Here is a 23,450-nt window from a genome sequence, read left to right as displayed (position 1 = left end):
ATTGTGATTTACCTTAATTTACATTAATGATGATATGGTTTCACTAAAGTTCACAGTCAACTTTCCAAAGCCGGACATACATTAATCTATGTACATTAAAAAATGTTAATCATTTCTGTCTCAGACATTATTTAATCAGCCTCCATGTAAAGAATGTCAGGAGAATGTTCTGAGGAAGATTGATATTGGAGAGCATGTATTGTGATGCTGTTTTCTTGCACTGCTCCTTCTGTGAAGTGGTGTCTATGCTAAACTTTAAAAGCCTGCTTCAACAAGATTTTCCTTTTGTAGGTCAAACCACTCCTTGCGGCAGGTCAAAACATCGAGATGAGGGCAAAGGAGGAGGAACTGAAACTGGCTGTTGAAAAAGCTGATCAGCTTTGTTTGCGAATTCACGAGCTAGAGCAGCTTGTTCAGAAGAGCTCCGTAAGTTCACTGTATACCAAGCTTAGTGTCCTTACTAATTGTGTCATAGAGTCAGTGTTTCGGTTTCTTCCCACGTCTAAAAGAAGTGCAGGTGTATAGGTTAATTGGGCTCTGTAAATTGACCCTAGTATGTAGGGAGTGGATGAGAAAGTGGGATACCATACAACTAGTGTGAACGGGTGATCGATGGATGACGTGGACTGGATGGGCCAAAGTGTTTCTTTCTACACTGTATCATTCAATTCTATTCAATGCATAGATTTAGGGTTTTTTTTGTTCTAGAGATACAGCGTGGAAACAGTCCCTTCGGCCCACCGAATCCACACCGACTATTATCCTATACATTACCCTAGACTCTAGGGACTATTCACAGAAGTCAATTAACCTACTGTATACGAGAATTTTGCACAAACAGTCTGTGACCCATAGCGCCGTGGCTGGTGGTGCTATATTTAGAATCCATGGTGCTGCAGCCGACAGCTCTTTGTTTAAATTCCCACGCACTAAACTGACAGTGCTGTTTAAACCTTTGCGCGCCAAACCAGCTGCGCTGTGCATATTGCTTTGCACACCAAGTCTGTAGCAATGTGTGTGGAGATGTCGCTCATTACCCGAGTCGCGATCAGCGCCGCAGACGGAGACAGAGAGAGAGAGAGAGAGAGAGAGAGAGCGAGAGAGAGATACGTGCTGCTGTAATACGGACCCCACGCATACCAAGACAAGTATGAACATTGAATTCTCACAATTCTGTCTCCTCCCCTTCCTACCTCAGCCCTCGGGCTCCTCCTCCTCCTTTTCCCTTTCTTCTCCCCGCCTCCCCCCACCCCCTATCAGTCTGAAGAAGGGTTTCGGCCCGAAACGTTGCCTATCTCCTTCGCTCCATAGATGCTGCTGCACCCGCTGAGTTTCTCCAGCATTTTTGTGTACCTTCGATTTTCCAGCATCTGCAGTTCCTTCTTAAATACCAAGACAAATATTCTTTGTGTTCTCTCGCTTGCCAATAAATCCGATGTGTTCATGAGACAAGTATTGAGACAAGTATTGTTTTTGTTCCCTCAAGCCAATAAAACTGATTTTTAACTAAACAGATGATTGAGCCTTTTTCTGTTATGCTAGTCAGATCCTTGAACCTGTTCCCTTGTAACACCTGCAAACTTGCACGTCTTTAGAATGTGGGATGGAGCACTCAAAGAAAACTCATGTGGGCACAGAGAGAACGTACAAACTCTATACAAGCAGCACCCGTAGTCAGAATCAAACCTGGGTCTCTGGCGCTGTAAGGCAGCAACTCTACCGTTGTGCTGCAAACTCTGAATTTTTATTTAAATTTGCCAATGGTCCACTCTTTCTCAAAGGCTGTAGATGCGAGATGCACTGAAGTTTCAGGATGAGATCATTCAATACAGTGTTGTCTGTTACATTGAGCTGTGACGTTGACATGATCTCTCTTGTGAATGAGCTCAAAGGGCTAATAATCACTGATGTTTGTGAATCATGGGCATGTTGCTCATTACCTAAATCATTAAAACGCATCAGTAGATAATCACAAACATTTCGATTTTATAACTCCAGCAGGCCAGTATTTTCCTGTGAAATAGTGTAACCAGCTATTCACAGTGTGCGCACAGCTATGTCCATGTTTTAATACCCCCAGGGTGGCAAGTCCGAGATTGAAGTTTACTGTGCAATGGTTTACTTACTGCACCATGGGATCCGCCACAGGCTGTTGCTTTTGCAGTCACTGGTGTCTCTCCCGCTGGTCCCAGACGCAGATCATATCTGAAATTACTGCTCTGTTGCTCAGCATCCTCCGTGCTGTGGATGGATATTCCTGAGTGATGAATCAAGACCCCCTGGCCGGCTGCACACAAGACAATTCCTGAATGAAGCAGCAAAAGTAAGTAGAAGCTGAACTCGAAAGCAGCTGGGATAAGAACATCAAGGAGGTCGAGTGAGGCTGATAGATTGCTTGGAAATAATAGATATACAAACCAGATTGTTATGAGAGAGCTTAAACACGAACTAGGCCAAAGGAGACGGGGATGACGTTGGAGGCCCTAATGCATATAGTGTGACAGCAGGGTGGACAGGGGGGCAAGCAGCTATGCAGTTGATGGAAATGGAATGTTCCCATCAACTCCTGCGAAATCTTACTGCAGAATATCCTTTTGAATTATAGTCTTTGTCAGTTGTTGGCTGAGAAGCTGGAGCCCCACAATAGCGAACCACAGCTTGGGGAGGGCAAGGAAAGAAATATGCTGCATAGGCAGGTGCAGAAAAAAGCATGGTGCAAGGTGGAGCAGTGGATAAAAAAAATATTACAGGTTGAAGGGCAGAGAGGTCCCGGACAGAGATGCTTGAAAAATAATGGTGGACAGCTGTAATGACATGGGCACATGTGTTGATGAGGGTGGGATCCAGGGATGGGGGTGATGTTTCTGGCAGAAGAAAACTTCTGGGCCACGTTGGTCAATCTTGCCTTCCTTCAGCCAGTAGATTCTTAGAAATAAACCCGGAAGGATCTTTTCCTCATTGGAATTGAAAAGAATGAGAGGTGATCTTCAATAAAATATAAGGCATGTAATATTCAGAGAGAACTTCTGAGAGATGTTGCTGGGAGATTGTTGATCTGGACCCATGGAACAAACTTTCAGATTGAACATTTCAGACTGAAGAGATTGGTAAATTGATGGATATCCATTCTGTAGGGATGTGACATGCAAAGGGAAACAGATACAAGAGTGGAAATGAAGTCAAGATCAGATTGACCATAATCTTATTGAATGGTGGAGCATGTTCAGGAACTCAATGGCTGACCTGCTCCTGTCTTGAGTTTTCTTATGATCAGCTATAATTTGGTCAGGTGCCCTAGTGTTGCTGGTTTACTGTGTATGCGTCTTAGGATGAGAATGAGCCTATGGAGTTCCTCCCCAATCAATTCTTTGGAGCTTTCTGGGACATTCCTGCTCCATAAGACTCCAAGAATGACTATCAGTGGATGCAAAGTTTGCCACAGTGTTTATTGGGTGAAATGGTGCGGTGTCACTGACCTGACTGATTAACCATGTATGGACGTGGCTGAACCTAACTTATTTCCAAATAACATATTTTTGAGAAGATCAATTAATCTACTGCAATTTGTTAAAATTGATTAACCCAGTTGTCTTTTCTTATCATACACAAAATGTTCCAAGGCATGGTTTGTCTGAACCTCTCTCCTGGGGAGTCTGAGTGACCCACACAGTAATTTGAGGGATGCAGTCGACATTTAATTTGCTGTCTGCATCTTGGACCATGATGTCATCCAATCTCACAATCCAAGCTCTTGTTTATTTCAAACGCTGACGTGTTACCAAGCCAAAGTCAACAGTACGTTGTGGAGCTCCATTAAAGATGATGCTGAACTTGTATTGAATGTAAGGCCTGGGTGGAAATGTTTGTTGTCAGTATGTATGTGCTGGACGACCTCTGATTCAACGCAGGGGGCAGATCCGCTTAGCCGTATAAATTAGACGTGCTCTTGGGTAAATGTTTAGGATTCCTTCTCTTTACTGCCTTGGTATCTGCGTGCTGGGCTGACCTCAGGTCAACTAAGTTAGTACAAGCGAATTGCCGAAGGTTGTAGAAAAAGTTATTAAATCCTAATAATGCTTTGCCTTCTTTGTGATTTAAAGCTGAACTTAATGGGAGAGGAGGTTCATACTGGCTATTTTAGTAGCAATGCAGTGTGCAGGCTTGCAGCCATAGCTGGAGAAATTTGGAAGCTTAAAATATAACTCAAGTGTATTTTGGGGAAGTCAATATTTGGTAGATATGCATCACATATCAGCCGCTTATCTGAGCTATGTTTTTTTTGCAGAATTTCATATCTTAAAATATAATCTAATGCATGCAGGACAATTATCTGCATTTATTATTAACAGAACATTCCACGCCTCAACAAATTCACAGATATGTGTATAAACGGAAAAGGGCTTTCAAAAAAATTATTTGAATAATGTTAGGAAATTTGCTGTGCTACACAACAAGAACAAGAGAAGGGAACTTGGAACATGGATTGGAGTTGATGTTGAATGCTGCCAATTGGAAATTATTAATGGTACTAACATTGTAGCCTTTGGTAATTTTCATTTTTTAATTTTCTTTCAGTAATCATTTTCCCTTTCTTCCCCCCTTTTTAGAAATAACACATCCCTTAAGTGAGCAAGTTGCCAGGGGTGTCCATGGATACTATCAATCCCACTCTTGGAAGAATTAAGACATAATCTCCCAGCCATTCTTTCTTCCTCTTTCCCTTTTGGGCAAACTAACCCATTGAAGATCTTTCCATTAAATGCAGTGAGTTCCTGGTAGAAATTTTCTGTGATCACTCCTGCAATCACCGGCTGTCTGTACCGAGTTTGTACCACCTCCCCGTGACCGCGTACGTTTTTTAGCTTTTAGTTTTAGAGATACAGCGCAGAAACTTTCCTTCTGTGGATGACCGAATTCATCACTCTCAAAACTTCTCAAATTCTTCAATAAATTGTGGACGTTATTTTAATACCTTATTTTAAGTTAGAAGTCATTGTGTATTTATCTCCTGGAAGTTTACTTCAATGGCTGGGGGATTCGGCAGGATATCCTCTCTAGTGGGAAGAACATGGATTAGAAAGCAGGTCATCTGGAGATGGGGTAAACCTGGGGTTCAGCTACTGGTTGAGCACACAATACATTGATTTTTCCCAATGGACAGCTAAAACACTGCTATAGAAAATTTCCCTCAGCCAGTAATGCCATTCTAGAGAGTAAAAACAGGCCCTTGGGCCCAATTTGCCCACACCAGCCAACAAGTCCCAGCTACACTCGTCCCACTTGCCTGCATTTGGCCCTTATCCCTCCAAACCTGCCCTATCCAAGTACCTGTTGAACTGTTTCTTAAATGTTGGGACAGTCCCAGCCTCAACTACCTCCTCTGGCAGCTTGCTCCATACACCCACCACCCTTTGAGTGAAAGAGTTACCCCTCAGATTCCTATTAAATCTTTTCCCCTTCACCTTAAACTAAGTCCTCTGGTCCTCAAACCACCTACTCTGGGCAAGAGACTGTGCATCTCCCCGATCTATACCCTTCATCATTTTATGTCCCTCAATCCTTTTGCGCTCCAAGGAATAGAGTCCCAGCCTACACAACCTCTCCCTATATCACAGACTCTCTAGTCCTGGCAACATCCTCGTAAATCTTCTATATACCCTTTCCAGGATAATGTCCTTTCTACAACATAGTGCCCAGAACTGCACACAAGACTCTAAATGCGGTCTTGCCAACGTCTTATACAACTGAGTGGCCACGCAACTTCTATACTCAATACTCTGACCGATGAAGGCCATGTTCCATAAGACTTCAAGGAACCATGAAACTGCACCCCTGGATCGTTCTGATCTACAACACTCCCCAAACATAATTTTTGGAATTAGCCACTTAATTTCCTCTCTAACCTATGTTGCAGTTGGTTGATCAGTAAAATGTAATATTTTAATATGGTTTTAGGTTTGCAGATAATCTGCTCCGAATGAGGCAAAATTCTCACAATAGTATTGAAATAACAGCTACAATCTGAAACTCTTTTCTTCATGTTTCTTCTCCCACCAAAATAAAAAACTCCCCTCACCCCACTCACCATCAACAACACCACAGTCACATCTGTGGAGTTTTTTTTAAAGTTCCTGGGAACCATCATCTCCAAGGACCTTAAACGAGGGGCCACAGTAAAACCACTGTAAAAAAGGCACAACAGAACATGTACTTCCTGCGGCAGCTGAGAAAGCACAACCTGCCACAGGCAATGATGGTCCAATTCTATACGGTCAGCGTAGACACTGTCCTCACCTTCTCCATCACAGTCTGGTTTGGTTTGGTTGAGGAGAGAGCCAGGCAGTTAAGTGTGAGACCGTCTTGGGAGGAAGTAGAACATAGGTTTGTTAAAAGAATGCATGTGCTACATACTAAGAAAACCAAAAGAAGGTCGTTTGGCACGGAACCAAAGGATGTGGTGTAGAGCATGGCAGTAGATGGGAGCAAGATGTCTCCAGATGTGGATCTGCAGTGAAAATGGACCAAATTAACAAAGGGTGGAATTTCAGAGTTCTCTGGAACATACTGAAGGCATTACACTTTGGGATGATTGACAGCAATACTGCGTATGTGTATAGTTCATGATTGATCATCAAGTGAACCAGATTTCTGTCATGATTGCGGCAAGGTAATTGAACAAAAGGATATTGATTATAGAATTGCCTGCGGAGGTAGCCATGAGGATGAGAAGTAGATCTACAAAGCCACGTAACAGGATTGTCAGATAATTATACCAATGTGAGGTATCCCTGAGGAAGTTATTACAGTCCAGCATCAGTTAAAGCCAGTCCATTGCCAAGGGCTGGAGACTGGGTAATTGCCATCTGTATTAGTATTTAAGAATGTGAGAATGACTTTCCTTTCAGTCTCATTACTTTTCCACAATAAGGCTCCAATGTTTTTTCACTGGATACTTTCTTGTGTGGGATGCACTCATGTGATTGGTGTAGTTATTGTTCTGTAGTTGTTGTGACTTTGATTGTGCCCTACAGAAATGAAAGGTCTTTATTCAGGACAATTTCCAGACTCATTATACTCTCAAAACGGAATGGTAACTGTAGGTGATGACGGAGACAGAAGATACTGCAGATACTAAGGGAGAAATCTGTAAGAAGGAACTGCAGATGCTGGTTTAAACCGATGGTAAACAGAAAAAGCTGGCGTGACTCAGCGGGACAGGCAGCATCAATAGTTGCGGCCCCAACACCGAGCCTTGCGGCACTCCACTCGCCACTGCCTGCCATTCTGAAAAGGGCCAGTTCACTCAATTGCCAAGAAATGCAACACCTGTCCCTTCACCTCTCCCCTCGACTCCATTCAAGGACCCAAGCAATCGTTCCAGGTGCGACAAAGGTTCACCTGCATCTCCTCCAACCTCATCTACTGCACCCGCTGCTCTAGGTGTCAGCTGATTTACATCGGGGAGACTAAGCGTAGGTTGGGCGATCGTTTCGCCGAACACCTCCGCTCAGTCCGCAATAACCATCCTGACCTCCCGGTGGCTCAGCACTTCAACTCCCCCTCCCATTCCCAATCCGACCTCTCTGTCCTGGGTCTCCTCCATTGCCAGAGTGAGCAACAGCGGAAATTGGAGGAACAGCACCTCATATTCCGCCTGGGGACCTTGCGTCCGGATGGCATTAACATTGAATTCTCCCAATTTTGCTAGCCCTTGCTGTCTCCTCCCCTTCCTTAACCCTCTAGCTGTCTCCTCCCACCCTCCTATCCGCCCGCCCTCGGGCTCCTCCTCCTCCCCTTTTCCTCCCTTCTCCCCCCCCCACCCTCCATCAGTCTGAAGAAGGGTTTCGGCCCGAAACGTCGCCTATTTCCTTCGTTCCATAGATGCTGCTGCACCCGCTGAGTTTCTCCAGCAATTTTGTGTACCTTAGTTCACTCCTACTCTTTGCTTCCTGTCTGCCAACCAATTTTCTATCCGTGTCAACACCCTACCCCCAATACCATGTGCTCTAATTTTAGTCACCAGTCTCCCATGCGGGGCCTTATCAAAGGCTTTCAGAAAGTCTAGATACACTACATACACTGGCACCCCTTCATCCATTTTACTTGTCACATCCTCAAAAAATTCCAGATTAGTCAAGCATGAAAGTTGCTGTGCCTAATTGAAAAAGTTGGTTTGAGAATGCCAAAGCTGCCTTGCCTTCTATATAATTAAAAGTCTAATGTTAATCACTTTCTGTTTGCGCTGTATATTGATTTTAGGAAAAATGTTACCACGTACGGCTGTGATATTTGGCCATCTTACTCAGAATCCCCCTCCGCTCATCAGGTGCCGAGGATTTTCCCCATTAATGAAAAATAAAAGAGTTCTTAGTGTCTAAAAATTGTTGAGATTCTTTCTCCTGTCAATTACGCCATGAAGGCCACGCCCCTTCTAGTGGGAGGGACTATAAAACCTGGAAGTGTGGGCGTGGCTCAGTTTCTGCAAGAAGGGGAGGAAGAGGTCACACCTTGCACCCTGCTTGAAATTGTAGGAAACTGCACTGGAATTTGGTGGCCTTGCACCCTGCTTGAAGTGGCATTTCAAGGAATAGCCGTGGGTCAACTGCCAGCCCACCAGCCTTGAGTGATTGAGCTGCCAGCACATTAGGCTTGAGTGACCAATGGGTCCCATTTAGTCTAGTAAATTGATACAATTCGCTTGCTAACTAAACTGATAATAGATACTAAATAAAGTTTGATTAGCTAACTGGAGGCTGATTTGCACGTGACAAGAGCAGGGTGGATTGTCTGACTTAGACAATAGACAAGAGACAGTAGGCCATTCAGCCCTTCGAGCCAGCACTGCCATTCAATGTGATCATGGCTGATCATCCAAAATCAGTATCCCGTTCCTGCCGTCTGAAGAAGGGTTTCGGCCCGAAACGTTGCCTATTTCCTTCGCTCCATAGATGCTGCTGAGTTTCTCCAGCTTTTTTGTGTACCTTTGATTTTCCAGCATCTGCAGTTCCTTCTTAAACACCCCGTTCCTGCCTTCTCCCCATATCCCCAGACTTTAAGAACCAGATCCAGCTCTCATTTGAAAGTATCCAGAGAACCGGCCTCCACCGCCCTATGAGGCAGAGAATTCCACAGACTTGTGATCACAATCAGGACGGCTTGTCTGACGTGCAAGAAAGCAATAAAACAACGCGTATTTACAAGTCCAGACTGAGGAAGAATGGTCTCCAAAATTTGCTGAAGCACATACTGATCAAACTTGAAAGCTTGGAAGATCTTACCATAAATAATGCAATTAAGACATTTGTTTCTCGCCCATGCATTTTAAGTGTATTTATATCTCTTTCTGACTGATGTGCACACACGGCCATTGTCAATGTTGCCCGCAGAACATGATTTGCAGATGGCTTTTGATGTGGTTATTCAGCCTTTTTTTTTTTTCAGTTCATAATTTCTGATCTTTGTTTGAGGTTTATTTTTCTTGCCGAATCTTGCCAGCCAGTTTTTTTTCTTTGGCATTACTTGACTGTGTTGTCCCTGCTTAATGGCTAATTTATAAGCCGTGCTTTAACATGTTATAATAGTTGATTGGTTCAGGTTCTCAATATGCAGCTTTGTTTAATGAGCTTCACAAAAAATATAGCAATGGAATTTTTTGCAAATTGTTTTGTGTGAGATGCATTTCAGAATTAGTTTGGGGAATAGTTTGATTTTTCTCTCATTCATTATTGTGGAGGTGATTTCTTTGCTGAAGTTTAACCATTTATGTAAGATCCGGTGGATTATTTGTTGTAAATTATTTTTTATCTTCCTTGAAGTTGGATCAAACTTGCAACATTCCCAAACATCAGCAATAAATTTCAAATGGATTCTCACCAACGACTGGGAATAGGGAACAGTTGTACAGGTTCTTGGTGAGATCACACCTGGAGTATTGCGTACAGTTTTGGTCTCCAAATCTGAGGAAGGACATTATTGCCATAGAGGGAGTGCAGAGAAGGTTTACCAGACTGATTCCTGGGATGTCAGGACTGTCTTATGAAGGAAGACTGGATAGACTTGGTTTATACTCTCTAGAATTTAGAAGATTGAGAGGGGATCTTATAGAAACTTCAACTTACAAAATTCTTAAGGGGTTGGACAGGCTAGATGCAGGAAGATTGTTCCCGATGTTGGGGAAGTCCAGGACAAGGGGTCACAGCTTAAGGATAAGGGGGACATCCTTTAAAACCGAGATGAGAAGAACTTTTTTCACGCAGAGAGTGGTGAATCTCTGGAACTCTCTGCCACAGAGGGTAGTTGAGGCCAGTTCATTGGCTATATTTAAGAGGGAGTTAGATGTCGCCCTTGTGGCTAAGGGGATCAGAGGGTATGGAGAGAAGGCAGGTACAGGATACTGAGTTGGATGATCAGCCATGATCATATTGAATGTCGGTGTTGGCTCGAAGGGCCGAATGGCCTACTCCTGCACCTAATTTCTATGTTTCTATGTTTCTAGAAGTTATTGATTTTATTCTGTTGTGACTCTTAGATTTAGAGCTGACACCCAAGATGGCACAGCGGCCTACAACGTTACTAGATCCTGTTCGATTATATTGTCTACTGCGCCAGTATTTTGTGTCTATCTTCGGTGTAAACCAGCATCTGCAGTTCCTTCCTACATATTTTGTCTACTAAGGTGTTTGCTTGGTGATGTGGGTGCAGATTGGTGCATAATCATGCAGATTTGCCTCACCTCAGCAAGTCAAGGGAATGCATCACTTTGAAATGTACCACTTAACTTTATGGAATATCTCTGTGTAATGCAAAGCTGAATTTTGTGGAAAAAATTAAGGTCCCAACGATTTAATTGTGGCATTGTTATACGACGGCCCTTGTTTGATCCTGGGATCGTGTTGAAATAGGGAAATACGATCTTTTCAAGGGAAGAGTAGCAATTATCGAGTCGTAGAGTGTGAATGTGTGGAAACATGCCCTTCGACCCAACTTGCCCACATCGGCCAACATGTCCCAGCTACACTAGTCCTACCCACCCTCGTTTGGCCTATATCCCTGTAAACCTGTCCTATCCATTTACCTGTCTAACTGTTTCTTAAACATTGGGATAGTGCTTTACAATCATATAGTGTGGAAAATACAGCAATAATTTGTGCATTTGCAAACTCCCGCAGTATTATAATATTAATGATAATCTCACTCATTTAGACGAATGGTTGTGAAGAAAGTAGTGAGAATTAGTAGTCACTGTAGTTGTGTGAGATTGTGTGCATCAATCTGAGAGGGCACACGTCATTGGCTTTCGATCAAAAGGAAAGATACCAATTGGGCTGCAAGATGAAGACAGGAGGGTATGTTGAGGGGGGGGGGGGGGGGTGCAACTGGGACGCCAGGTATCATTGTTGTGCCCTCTGGAGACATTGTGTACTCATCAATGAAATGTCAAAGAAGGAGGGTGCCCGCCTAACGACCCCGATGACGTACCTACCCTACCTTTCACCACTCCAATCCCAATGCAAATATCAAGAGTGCCGACTTGCTACAGGGATTGAAACATCAAGTCATATTAACTCTGCTACCAGTGCCTTGTGCACAGCACCTCCTCCAATCATGGAAGTGTTGCTTAATAATGGAGATTCATTACAAGGATAGTATGGTGCAACACAATTTAGGAATGAAACCGATTTACGGACTGGGTGATGGGTGATGGGTGATGGGTGGGGAGAGAAATGAAGCAGGCATATCAACACTTTTTTTCTTCTTTTTTTTCCCCGTTTTTGTCTTTTTATTTTTTACGTTTTTCCTATTTCTTTTACTTACTCACTCTCCGACGACACTCATTTGGTAGTTTAAGGGTTCTATTCTTGCACATTCACGTTCACTTTCATTTTCTTTCTCTCTTTTTCTCTTTCATCTTTGCTAAAATTAAAATTGAAGCTGTACAATTGTGTCACATGCCGCGTTTTATACTTTTGTACACGGCTAATAAAAATATTAATAAAATTAAAAAAAAAAAAAAGTAAAATAAATAATGGAGTTCAGGGATAGTGGAAGACTGGGCGGAGTGTAGAACGGAGGGAATGCAGTGACAATCGGTCTCTTTAATGTAACATTCCCAAAATAGGAAGCTATTGTGGAGGGAGTCTAATGCCTATTTCCGTTGTCAATAAACATAGAAACATAGAAACATAGAAATTAGGTGCAGGAGTAGGCCATTCGGCCCTTCGAGCCTGCACCGCCATTCAATATGACCATGGCTGATCATCCAACTCAGTATCCCGTACCTGCCTTCTCTCCATACCCCCTGATCCCCTTAGCCACAAGGGCCACATCTAACTCCCTCTTAAATATAGCCAATGAACTGGCCTCAACTATCCTCTGTGGCAGAGAGTTCCAGAGATTCACCACTCTCTGTGTGAAAAAAAGTTCTTCTCATCTCGGTTTTAAAGGATTTCCCCTTTATCCTTAAGCTGTGACCCCTTGTCCTGGACTTCCCTAACATCGGGAACAATCTTCCTGCATCTAGCCTGTCCAACCCCTTAAGAATTTTGTAAGTTTCTATAAGATCCCCTCTCAATCTTCTAAATTCTAGAGAGTATAAACCAAGTCTATCCAGTCTTTCTTCATAAGACAGTCCTGACATCCCAGGAATCAGTCTGGTAAACAATGTGTAAGTGTGTTCCATGCTCAGTGTAACTGGTAGCACACTTCTCATCACAACTGTGCTTGTCAACCTGCTGACCATATTGGACTCAATGCCGTCAGAGTTTAGCAGACCAAACAAACTCTTGTACTGCACTCTAACTAGTCCATTAATAGGACTGGAGTTTTGTTCCTTTCCTTCATTCTCTTCCCCTCCTCATTATGCCCCCTCTAGCATTTGTGAAAAGCCAATCTAGAAAGTATCAAATTTGTGTTGACTTTTAGCTGTTTGCATGCTACATTTTAATAGAAATAGATATAGATGACAGTAATAGAAAAGCAAATATCTTTGTCCTCCATTTCCTGTCTATATTTTGAGTGAATTCAGCAATGTAGTATCCATCATCTTGTGGTTGAGGGTGAATTCTATCGTATATAATCTTGCGATGCAGTAAAGTGGCCATTCAGCCCACTGAGCCTGTACCGACTATTTCAAAGAGCCATCCGATTGATCGCAGCACCCAGCTCTTTCTCCTAAAATGTCTCTGTTCTTTCCTAATCTCAGGCTGTGGGATGTTATAATGAAGTGTGCCGTAGAGCAGCTGTGAGCTGATCACTTCCTGCTTTTTGCCATTTGCAGAGGTTTGCGATCTGGAGCAGACCTCTCTCCCCCCTTTCCCAGCCCGATGGCTCCAACATCTTACTGTAACCTTCATGAATCATTGTCCTGAGATTAAGTCTGAATAATTAATTGTTCCATTTCTCAGAGTGCTGGGTGATTTGTGTCGATAGTTCACCGTTAAGAGATCACAGCAATAGAGACATTGAGCCTGAGAATGTTTAAATGTTGATCTTGATTGTGCACTGTTCTGCATCATATCTGAATCACGGGATATAAATGACAGAGAAATAAGGTTGTATTTTGTCGGCTATTTGTAATCTAGGATAAAAATAGAGATAGTATTGTTTACTTTTTATCATGACATAAATACTAATATTTGAGAACAAATAAAAATGCACTTTAATGCACACAGGGTATGTACTTGTAGCCGAGATTATTCCACTCTCTGGTAACCAATGAAGTTCACAGTGGAGTTGCTACCTATTGATTCATTAGGCCTGTAAGCATGCAGTTTTTCAATTCTTAACAGCACCGCCTGAAGGGATCAGTTGTGGTGAACACAATGAATGAACAGAGCACCTGCACAGTGAGCTGAAGGTTGATAGATTGCAGCAAAACTTAGGAAAGCGTGCGGAGTTTGGCAGCTGTGGGGACAGAGGAACCTGCATTGATCACCACTCTTTTCTTGGCGGCCATTCCTAATGTGCTGAATCGGCTTGCTGCAGCAAGTGGAAGTGTCAAATAGCAGAGCAGTCGTTAGACCTTCAAGGCACGTGGAGCAACAGAGAGGGAGCAAAGGTATCCGTAGGGGGGAAAAACTCGACCAAGAAGCAAGAAGCGAGGTTCGAGACATTAGGTGTAGCTGCAGGAAGAAACTAGCCACCTTTTTTTATCCTGCAGGGCTTTTGAATCGGAGCTCCAGTCTCAGTAAAGCAATTTAAGCCTTGCCCTGCTGTTTCGATTCTCATCATCCAGACAGACAGGTGTGCACTTTGAAGTGAGAGGCACACGGCCAATTGAGAAATGTCAAGAATTCCGCGCCTGCAGAGATCATGGTCCCTGTCCGATGAATCAGAAGCTGCGGATGGAGCAGAGGTGGAACCCGAACCAGAAGATCTAGACTGGGATAACTACAGTGTGACCCTGGAGGAGAAGATAAATGTCGTATGTATTCCATTTCACTTGTGAATTCCCCTTTCCCAACAACTTCTGTTTCGCCCAGCCAGTGTGAAAGAATGAGTGTGCTGTTTGAAGCCGCTGTAACATTAGCCAATGAAAAGGGCTTGGGAGGAAAGGAAAACCTGAAGCAGATTGCACTAAGCCTGTTTTTGAGTGCACTGTAATTGAACGCAGTTGGATTGTTAGCCATTCCACAGATAATTTCAGGCTGCCATGAAAACTCTCAGTTTAACTCTTTAGGGCACAGTCTCGCAGCAATCGTTTTTTGAATTTAACAAATGGAGCTCGTTATGTGTTGTTTTCTGACATAATACTTTATTTAAATTCCCACTCGGATCTAACACAGGTTACAAAATAATATATTGATTTCTATATTTAATGAAAAGACGTGTTAAAATCTGCAGATTTGAGTTTGCACGTTTAATTCAAGGTTTGAATGTACCCATTGTTATTGGTAAGAGGGTAGTTCCATTCCATAATTCGAAGTTGGCGCTGTTGCTACAAGTTGCTCAGACAGACAGCGCATCAGGAATTGTAAGGAGTTGCATTTAACCCTTTAAGGTTGGTTTCTGAAGCATGATCAGTGTATTTCACAGAAGATGAAGGAGAAAAGCTGTGATGGTCCCGTACATTAAATGAAAGATTTGGTGTTCATTATGCCCCATGCCACTAATGCCTCTAGGCAGGTGTTTAGAGCTCTCCCAGATAGCAACCCTCACAGCAAGAATGTAAAGTCATGGTGAAGTGTGGTTTTAATGTCTGCTTTCCCTGAATCTGTTTGCCTCTGTCCCTCGACCATCTGTGTTTGATGGTTTCCTTGTGCTCGGCATTTGCTCGCATTTCAACCCCCTGATCTCATCTGTTACGTTTCCATGGATGCCGTGTTTCCTGGTCCAGGGCATCTCTGACACTTAATAACTATGTGCCCGTTGGTCTGTCTGTTCACAGCGCTTAATTTCTATGCTTTTATGCTTTTAAGCACCAATGATTTTCCGATCCTCCATAACCCAATGCTTTTTGCATCCCTGGTTACCCTGGTAGTCAGCGTTGTGTTTGAAATTTCCAAGAATTCTTGCTCTGCTGTATTTATGGTACTCGTTAGATTTGTCGGCTAATTGTTGGGAACTTTGATGTGACATGTATAGGCAGTTCCCCATTATTGAACAATAAACACAGCACTCACAATTATTTGTATGCAGTGCTAATGTAATTTTCTTAAAGCATCATTTTGGATATTAAAAAACAACATTAATCGATTTTTTAAGTTACTGGATTGCAAGGACTGAGTAGTTGTGCATTATTTAATTCTTTATTTGCAATGTTGCTATTGTTTGGTTATGGTCAGTGTATAGAGTCAAGGGCCAGTCCAATTCGTGCATCATTTACGTGACATCCTTTATGAGTCATGACGCTTGCATTATGCGCGCATGGCGTGTGGTGAGGCGTGGTGGTGTAGGCAGTGACGTGGTGGTGTAGGCAGTGACGTGGTGGTGTAGGCAGTGACGTGGTGGTGTAGGCAGTGACGTGGTGGTGTAGGCAGTGACGTGGTGGTGTAGGCAGTGACGTGGTGGTGTAGGCAGTGACGTGGTGGTGTAGGCAGTGACGTGGTGGTGTAGGCAGTGACGTGGTGGTGGTGTAGGCAGTGACGTGGTGGTGTAGGCAGTGACGTGGTGGTGTAGGCAGTGACGTGGTGGTGTAGGCAGTGACGTGGTGGTGTAGGCAGTGACGTGGTGGTGTAGGCAGTGACGTGGTGGTGTAGGCAGTGACGTGGTGGTGTAGGCAGTGACGTGGTGGTGTAGGCAGTGACGTGGTGGTGTAGGCAGTGACGTGGTGGTGTAGGCAGTGACGTGGTGGTGTAGGCAGTGATGTGGTGGTGTAGGCAGTGACGTGGTGGTGTAGGCAGTGACGTGGTGGTGTAGGCAGTGACGTGGTGGTGTAGGCAGTGACGTGGTGGTGTAGGCAGTGACGTGGTGGTGTAGGCAGTGACGTGGTGGTGTAGGCAGTGACGTGGTGGTGTAGGCAGTGACGTGGTGGTGTAGGCAGTGACGTGGTGGTGTAGGCAGTGACGTGGTGGTGTAGGCAGCCACCTGCGTGACGCGCAAATCATGCCCAAGTGGGACAGGCCCTTCAGCCCAACTTGCCCACACCGGCCAACATGTCCCAGCTACTCCAGTCCAACATGCCTGCGCTTGGTCCATACCCCTCCAAACCTGTCCTATCCATGTACCTGTCAAACTGTTTCTTAAACATTTGGATAGTCCCAGCCTCATCTACCTCCTCTGGCAGCTTGTTCCATACACCCACCACCCTTTGAGTGAAAAAGTCACCCCTCAGATTCCTATTAAATCTTTTCCCCTTCACCTTGAACCTTATGTCCTCTGGTCCTGGATTCCCCTACTCTGGGCAAGAGACTCTGTTCCTCTCATGATTTTATACACTTCTATAGATCACCCCTCATCCCACTATGCTCCAAGAAATAGAGACCCAGCCTATTCAACCTTTCCCGATAGCTCACACCCTCTAGTCCTGGCAACATCCTCGTGAATGACATGCATTTAGTGTTGTTATTGTTGTAGAGAAGGCTAAGTTATTTCTCATGATGAGCCTTTAATGATGTGGGATTTGCTGTCAGAGACATTGAGCAAAAGTGTAGGTAGGAACTGCAGATGCTGGTTTAAATCGAAGATAGACGCAAAAAGCTGGTCAGACTGCGTCTCTCGAGAAAAGGAACATGTGATCTTTCGGGTCGAGGCGTCTGAAGAAGGGTTTCGACCTGAAACGCCACCTATTACTTTTCTCCAGACATGCTGCCTGTGTCCCGCTGAGTTACTCCAGCTCTTTGTGTCTACCAACAGTGGATGAAAAAGACTAAATAACAATTGAATGGAACTAGACAGTAATTTGAAAATAAAATAGTGCTTCACGGAGTAAATCATGTAATCTGCAGAGTTTTTAAGAGTCAACAGGATGGGTAGCGTAACCTCCTGCAGATTTGCAAGGTCTCGATGTCAAGTTAGCTGCTTCAAAACTTTCACCATCAATTTAACAATTTAACCTTTTGTTAACTTGTCAAATGCTCTCAGTGTGTTGGTCATAAACAGCAGGGGTAATTAAGTTTAATTGTCAGTCTCAGTTGGAGCTCCAGTTAAAACTGGCAGAATCAATGAAAATTAATTGGAGACACGAATGTTGTTCAGTGTCCAGAAACTCTTTTTCTGTGTAGATGTCAGATGAGAAGCCAGCGAAAACATGACCTCTCACGTGAGCTTGTATTCACTGTCTGAGCTCACACATCAGTAATGGCCACCTGTGTAGGAAGGAACCGCAGATGCTGGTTTACACCAAGGATGTTTTACATGCTGGTTTACACACAAAATGCTGGAGGAACTCAGTGGGACAGGCAGCATCTCTGGAGATGTTTTGGGTCGAGACCTGGCCACCTCGTGTGCCTTCGATAACCCAGGGAAAAATCTCTGGCACCTTTCAGGAGAGAAATTGGGAGAAAGGAAGAGAAACGAAGCAATCAGCCAGACATTGTTGTCATATTGAGCAAGGTTTTGGTTCTGTTAAAGTTTGTGATTTTACTTTAAGCAGTAAGCTCTTCATGGGAGAGATCCTAGAAAGGCACCAGACACAAGCAATGGCAACAAACTAAACTAATATCAGCCCGTCTCAGTTCCCTAGAGAAAAGGGGGAGGTGTCGTTTCGGGTTGAAACTGCTGTGTCTATCTTCAGTTTAAACCAGCATCTGCAGTTCCTTCTTAAACAGTCTCAGTTCTGTTGGTTTAAGTCCCTTTCACCGTGGCCCTCACTGATTCCCCAGGCCAATGTTCCCCAAGCGAGCTCGCAAAAATATTGCTCATTTTCTGTGTTTCTAAAAAAAGTCCATAATTATAAGTATTGGGAAGCCAACATTTGCACAGCAGTCGCTCATAGCTCTGTAAAACTGAGCTGCTTTTTAAAAGAAGACTTCTTGTTTATTTGTGTTGCTGGGACCTTTATTGCAGTAGTCGGGGGGTTGATATAATTACAGAAAGTCTTTCAATGTTTCTGCTGGGTTATATCTGGAGGTAACGTTCTGTATGTGTAGAGGCTCCTTTTGTCTGGCCATTTGCCAAGTATTCTTATACTTGTGCGAGAGAGAGTGTAATTAGATATACGGGGATAACCACGCATTACATGGTGAAGGTATCTAACTATTTTTAAATGCCTTCCCATTGTTTGGGATTCTTGTAGGGCAGTTGAGAACGAAGTAAAAATCCTGAGAGTGGACCCAGCTTGAGAGGAGAGTTTTAATTTTTTCTTCGGAGTTACTCTGCGTGTTGATGTTGTAATCGGATCTGGTGGTGCAGGATGGAGGTCGACAGTAGAGATTTCTTTGTACAGTTAACTCTCCTGTTCTGAATTGGAACCTGGTCTTCATTTAGTGGGGAATGCAGAGAGTGCTGGTCCACACACTCACTCTCTCTCACACACACACACACAAAGCTCTCGCTTCGGCATAGACGGAAACAATGCAGACTGTAAATCAAAGTCCTGCCCTGAACTGCTGCCAATCATGTTCACAGGAGCAGGGGGAGCTGGCTGCCTGTGAGCAGCGCTGCTCTCAGCTGCTGAAGGCGAAGCTGGATCTAGAGACTCAGGTCGCTGATCTGAGTGAGCGGTTGCTGGAGGAAGAGATCACTGCCACTGAGCTGAGCGCACAGAGATGTCAGCTGCAAGCCGAGTGCCGCACTCTCAAGACGGGCATTGAAGAATTGGGGTGCACGCTGGTGAAAGCGGAGAGGGAGAAGCAGGTGAGTTGTGTCCGGTACCCCGGTCAAACCCAACCAATTGTCCGAGCAATAACGTGCCCCGATTAAAATCTCTGTTAACTTGGGGGCAAAGCGGACAATTGATAGCGCGGAGTGTATTAATCATTTCAGCAACAGCTGAGTGCAAGCAAATGTGGAACAGGCATTCGGCATAGGAGGATGTGACAGTTCTACCTCGTATTTAGAGTCGCAATGTCCTAGTAGAAGCATACAGCCCTTCGGCCCAAAATGACCATGTCAGTCAAACGGTTCCATCAAAGTTACTCCCATTTCCTCGCATTCGGCCTATCCATGTACCTGTTCAAATGTTTTTTTTTTTTTAATATTGTGTATTGTACTTGCCTTGACTACATCCTTTGGCAGCTCTTGTCATATATCCACCACCCTTCTGTGTGGAAAAAGTTCCTATTAAGTTTTCCCCCTCTCAACTGAAACCTATGCCCGCTGGCTTGATTCCCCAACTCTGGGTGAAAGACTCTGTGCATTCACCCTCATGCTTTTATAAACCTCCAAAAAATCCCCCCCCCCAGGTTGCTGCTCCAAGGATAAAGTCCTAGACTGCCCACTCTCACCCTGTTGCTTAGGTGCTCGACTTCTGGCAACATTCACTTAGATCTCTATTTGAAAGTAAATTTCTTTGAAAACTTAACTAGGCTGAGGTTTTTCATACAACTGAAACGAAAATGTTGCACTGTAGGGGCAGATTTTAGTGTTTGAATAGATTATGAATGTACCTGTACAGGTAAGCTCACCTGAGGTGAGAGCGGCAAGGTGATGCAGTGGTAGAGTTGCTGCCTTGAAGAACCCAGGTTTGATCTTGAATTGACTACAGGTGCTGTCTGTATGGAGTTTGCACGTTCTTCCTGTGATTGCGTGGGTTTTCTCCAAGATCTTCGGTTTCCTCCCGCTCTCCAGAGGCATACAGGTTTGCAAGAATGTGCAAGGATCGCTGGTTGGTGCAGACTCATTGAGCCGAAGGGCCTGTTTCCCTGCTGTATCACTAAACGAAAGGTGGTACTGCATTTTTGTGCATTTGTGAAGGTTGGAATATAATATATCTTAAAAGGGTCATTATATTACTCAGGAACTTGAATCTTTGTATAAAGTTACATTTCATGTTTAGATTTTCAAATGTCCCATTTATTTATTTATTTGTTTGAAAGGGTGGCTGGTCCTTTAATGACTTTATCACTCACTGCACATCTCGTATGTGTATGTGACAAATAAACTTGACTTGACTTGACTTGACTTAAAGGGGCACTGCCCTTTCTTGCTCAGACTGAAGAAGGGTCTCGACCCAAATCATTGCCCATGCCTTCTCTTCAGAGATGAGAATAGACAATAGGTGCAGGAGTAGGCCATTCGGCCCCTCGAACCAGCTCCGCCATTCAATGAGATCAAGAGTCGCCCTTGTCCTCACCTTCCACACTACCAGATGTCACATACACCAGATAATCCTCCGACATTTTCGCCACCTCCAACGGGATCCCACCACTGGCCACATCTTCCCATCTCCTCCCCTTTCAGCTTGCCGCAGAGACCACTCCCTCCGTAACTCCCTGGTCAATTTGTCCTTTCCCACCCAAACCAACCCCTCCCCGGGTACTTTCCCTTGCAACCGCAGGAAATGCTACACTTGTCGCTTTACCTCCCCCCTTGACTCCATCCAAGGACACAAGCAGTCTTTCCAGGTGCGACAGAGGTTCACCTGCACCTCCTCCAACCTCATCTATTGTATCCGCTGCTCCAGATGTCAGCTGCTCTACATCGGTGAGATTAAGCACAGGCTTGGCGATCGCTTCGCCCAACACCTCCGCTCAGTTCGCAATAACCAACCTGATCTCCCGGTGGCTCAGCACTTCAACTCCCCCTCCCATTCCGATTCCGACCTTTCTGTCCTGGGCCTCCTCCATGACCAGAGTGAGCCCCACCGTAAATTGGAGGAACAGCACCTCATATCAACCCAGAGGTATGAACGTTGACTTCTCCAATTTCAGGTAGTCCTTGCTTTCTCCCTCTTTCCCCTCCCCTTCCCAGCTCTCCCACAGCCCACTGTTTCTGCCCCTACCACCCCACATCAGTCTGAAGCATCTCCAGCATTTTTATCTACCTTCGATTTTTCCAGCATCTGCAGTTCCTTCTTAAACATCTATAGAGTTCGAGTCATTTAGCACAGAAACATCATGACGGTGACCATCATGAGGCCTGACTATACTAATCCCGCTTGCCAGCTTCTTTAGTTTAGTTTAGAGATACAGCACGGAAACAGACCCTTTGGCCCACCGAGTCCGTGGTGCCCAGCCACCGATGCACACTAACACTACCCTACACACACTAGGGACAATTTACATTTACCAAGCCAATTAACCTACAAACCTGTACGTCTTTAGAGAGTGGGAGGAAACTGGAGATCCCTGAGAAAAGCCATGCAGGTTGGGGAGAAAATTACAAACTTCCTACAGAGAAGTGCCTGTATTTAGGATCAAACCCGGGTCCCTGGCGCTGTAAGGCAGCAACTCTACCGCTGCGCCACCACGCCACCATTTACAGATTCTGTTCTGACAAACGTTTTTATGGCTTGCTGATTCAAGAGCTCATCTCAATTCTTATTCATTTGATTCTCCTTCAAAAGATTTGGGATTGCCCTGTGCAAAACTCGTGTGTTGTCATGGATTTTAAAGACTTTGGAAGTAGGCAGCTTGGTGACAATGTTACCCACAAGAGGCATTTGCTGTTTGACAAGTTGTATCCTATCCTGGTGTCCAAGAGTTGACAAGGCCACTCAACCTCTCAGCCCCCAACGTACCCTACTGCCAAGCTCAGAGACATGCCGTCAAACCTGAGCTACCACATGCCTTTTGCCAGTATCAGCATGACTAATTGCAGATTGCTCTTGCTGCTTGTGGCCGAGTCTGACCAGTTGGCATTCCTTGTGACACTGTGCACGTGTAGAAGTAGAAGGATGGAAAGAGATTTGCATACGGTGCTTTCTACAACCTCAGTGTGCTCCAGAATGCGATGTTCCTTGGGAATGACTTTTTGTCCTGCTATTCTGTGGGAAACGCAGCAGCCAATTTATGTGCAGCAGTCCACCACAACATTGTAATTTAATGATGATTGGAGAACATGTGTTATTTGCTGAGGGACTATTTCATTCAGAAACATAACTTGCATTTACAACGATCAAACCTGGGTGGTCCTTCGCTACCAGGCATGGCATAAAGGGCAGTGTTTCTGGACTGGGGTGGAATGCCTCGATGCCCTGCCACCATTTGGGCCAAAATCACTGGAGTCGTGAATGCTCCAGGGCTGTTGGATAGGATCTTGTCATCGAGATGAGGCCACAATGGGATCATAACTCTTTCGGTTAGGGCCCAGGGCTAGATGGATCCAGCAAAGTCCTGTCTCGTTTACATTCTCATTTGGGTGAAAAGTAGCTTCTCAAGTCACACAATGGTTCAGTGGAGAGCAGACCATGTTATATCCTCAAAGGAACAATCCTTCAATAAATGCATTAGAAACATAGAAAATAAGTGCAGGAGTAGGCCATTCGGCCCTGCAAACCAGCGCCACCATTCAATATGATCATGGTTGATCGTCCAGAATCAGTACCCCATTCCTGCTTCCCCCCCCATATCCCTTCATTCCGCTCGTCCTAAGAGCTATATCCAACTCTCTCTTGAATACATCCAGTGAATTGGCCTCCACTGCCTTCTGTGGCAGAGAATTCCTCAAATTCACAACTCTCTGGCTAAAAAGGGTTTTCCTCACCTCAGTCCTAAATGGCCTACCCTTTATTCTTAGGTAGACAAAAATGCTGGAGAAACTCAGCATTAACTGAGTTTGAGTTTCTCAAAGACCCGCTGAGTTTCTCCAGCATTTTTGTCCACCTTCGATTTTTCCAGCATCTGCAGTTCTTTTTTAAACATACCCCTTATTCTTAAACTGTGACCTCCTGGTTCAGGACTCCCCCCAACATCGGGAACATTTTTCCTTTATCTAGCTTGTCCAATCCCTTAAGAATTTTATATGTTTCTATAAGATCCCCTCTCTTCTTCATTGAGAGATAGAGCAATGAATCATCAGCCTGCAATGACCAGGCTCAGGAATAGCTACTTCCCCACAGCCATCAGGCTATTAAACCTGGCTCGGACAAAACTCTGATCATTAATAACCCATTATCTGTCATTTGCACATTA

General features: G+C 44.4%; 1 protein-coding gene across 7 annotated transcripts in view; it reads left to right on the top strand.

Annotated features, from left to right (window-relative positions):
* LOC129708142 (myosin-16) overlaps window positions 1-23,450 on the top strand; it is a 151,327-nt gene that overhangs the window by 24,127 nt on the left and 103,750 nt on the right. For 5 of the 7 annotated variants that reach the window (XR_008725295.1, XR_008725296.1, XM_055653717.1 and 2 more), the window contains exons 2-3: window positions 292-426; window positions 19,006-19,233. Coding sequence is in view for 5 of the 7 variants with exons in the window: in XM_055653717.1 (XP_055509692.1) it covers window positions 292-426; window positions 19,006-19,233 (363 nt within the window). In the remaining 2 variants the exon portion in view is untranslated. Of the gene's footprint in view, window positions 1-291; window positions 427-13,826; window positions 14,423-19,005; window positions 19,234-23,450 lie in introns of those variants that run through there. The other 2 variants (XM_055653715.1, XM_055653718.1) reach the window with 2 other exon arrangements.

The sequence above is a fragment of the Leucoraja erinacea genome, chromosome 23, assembly GCF_028641065.1.
Source record: "Leucoraja erinacea ecotype New England chromosome 23, Leri_hhj_1, whole genome shotgun sequence".
Lineage (NCBI taxonomy): Eukaryota > Metazoa > Chordata > Chondrichthyes > Rajiformes > Rajidae > Leucoraja > Leucoraja erinaceus.
This window is presented reverse-complemented; position numbering and strand designations above follow the sequence as displayed.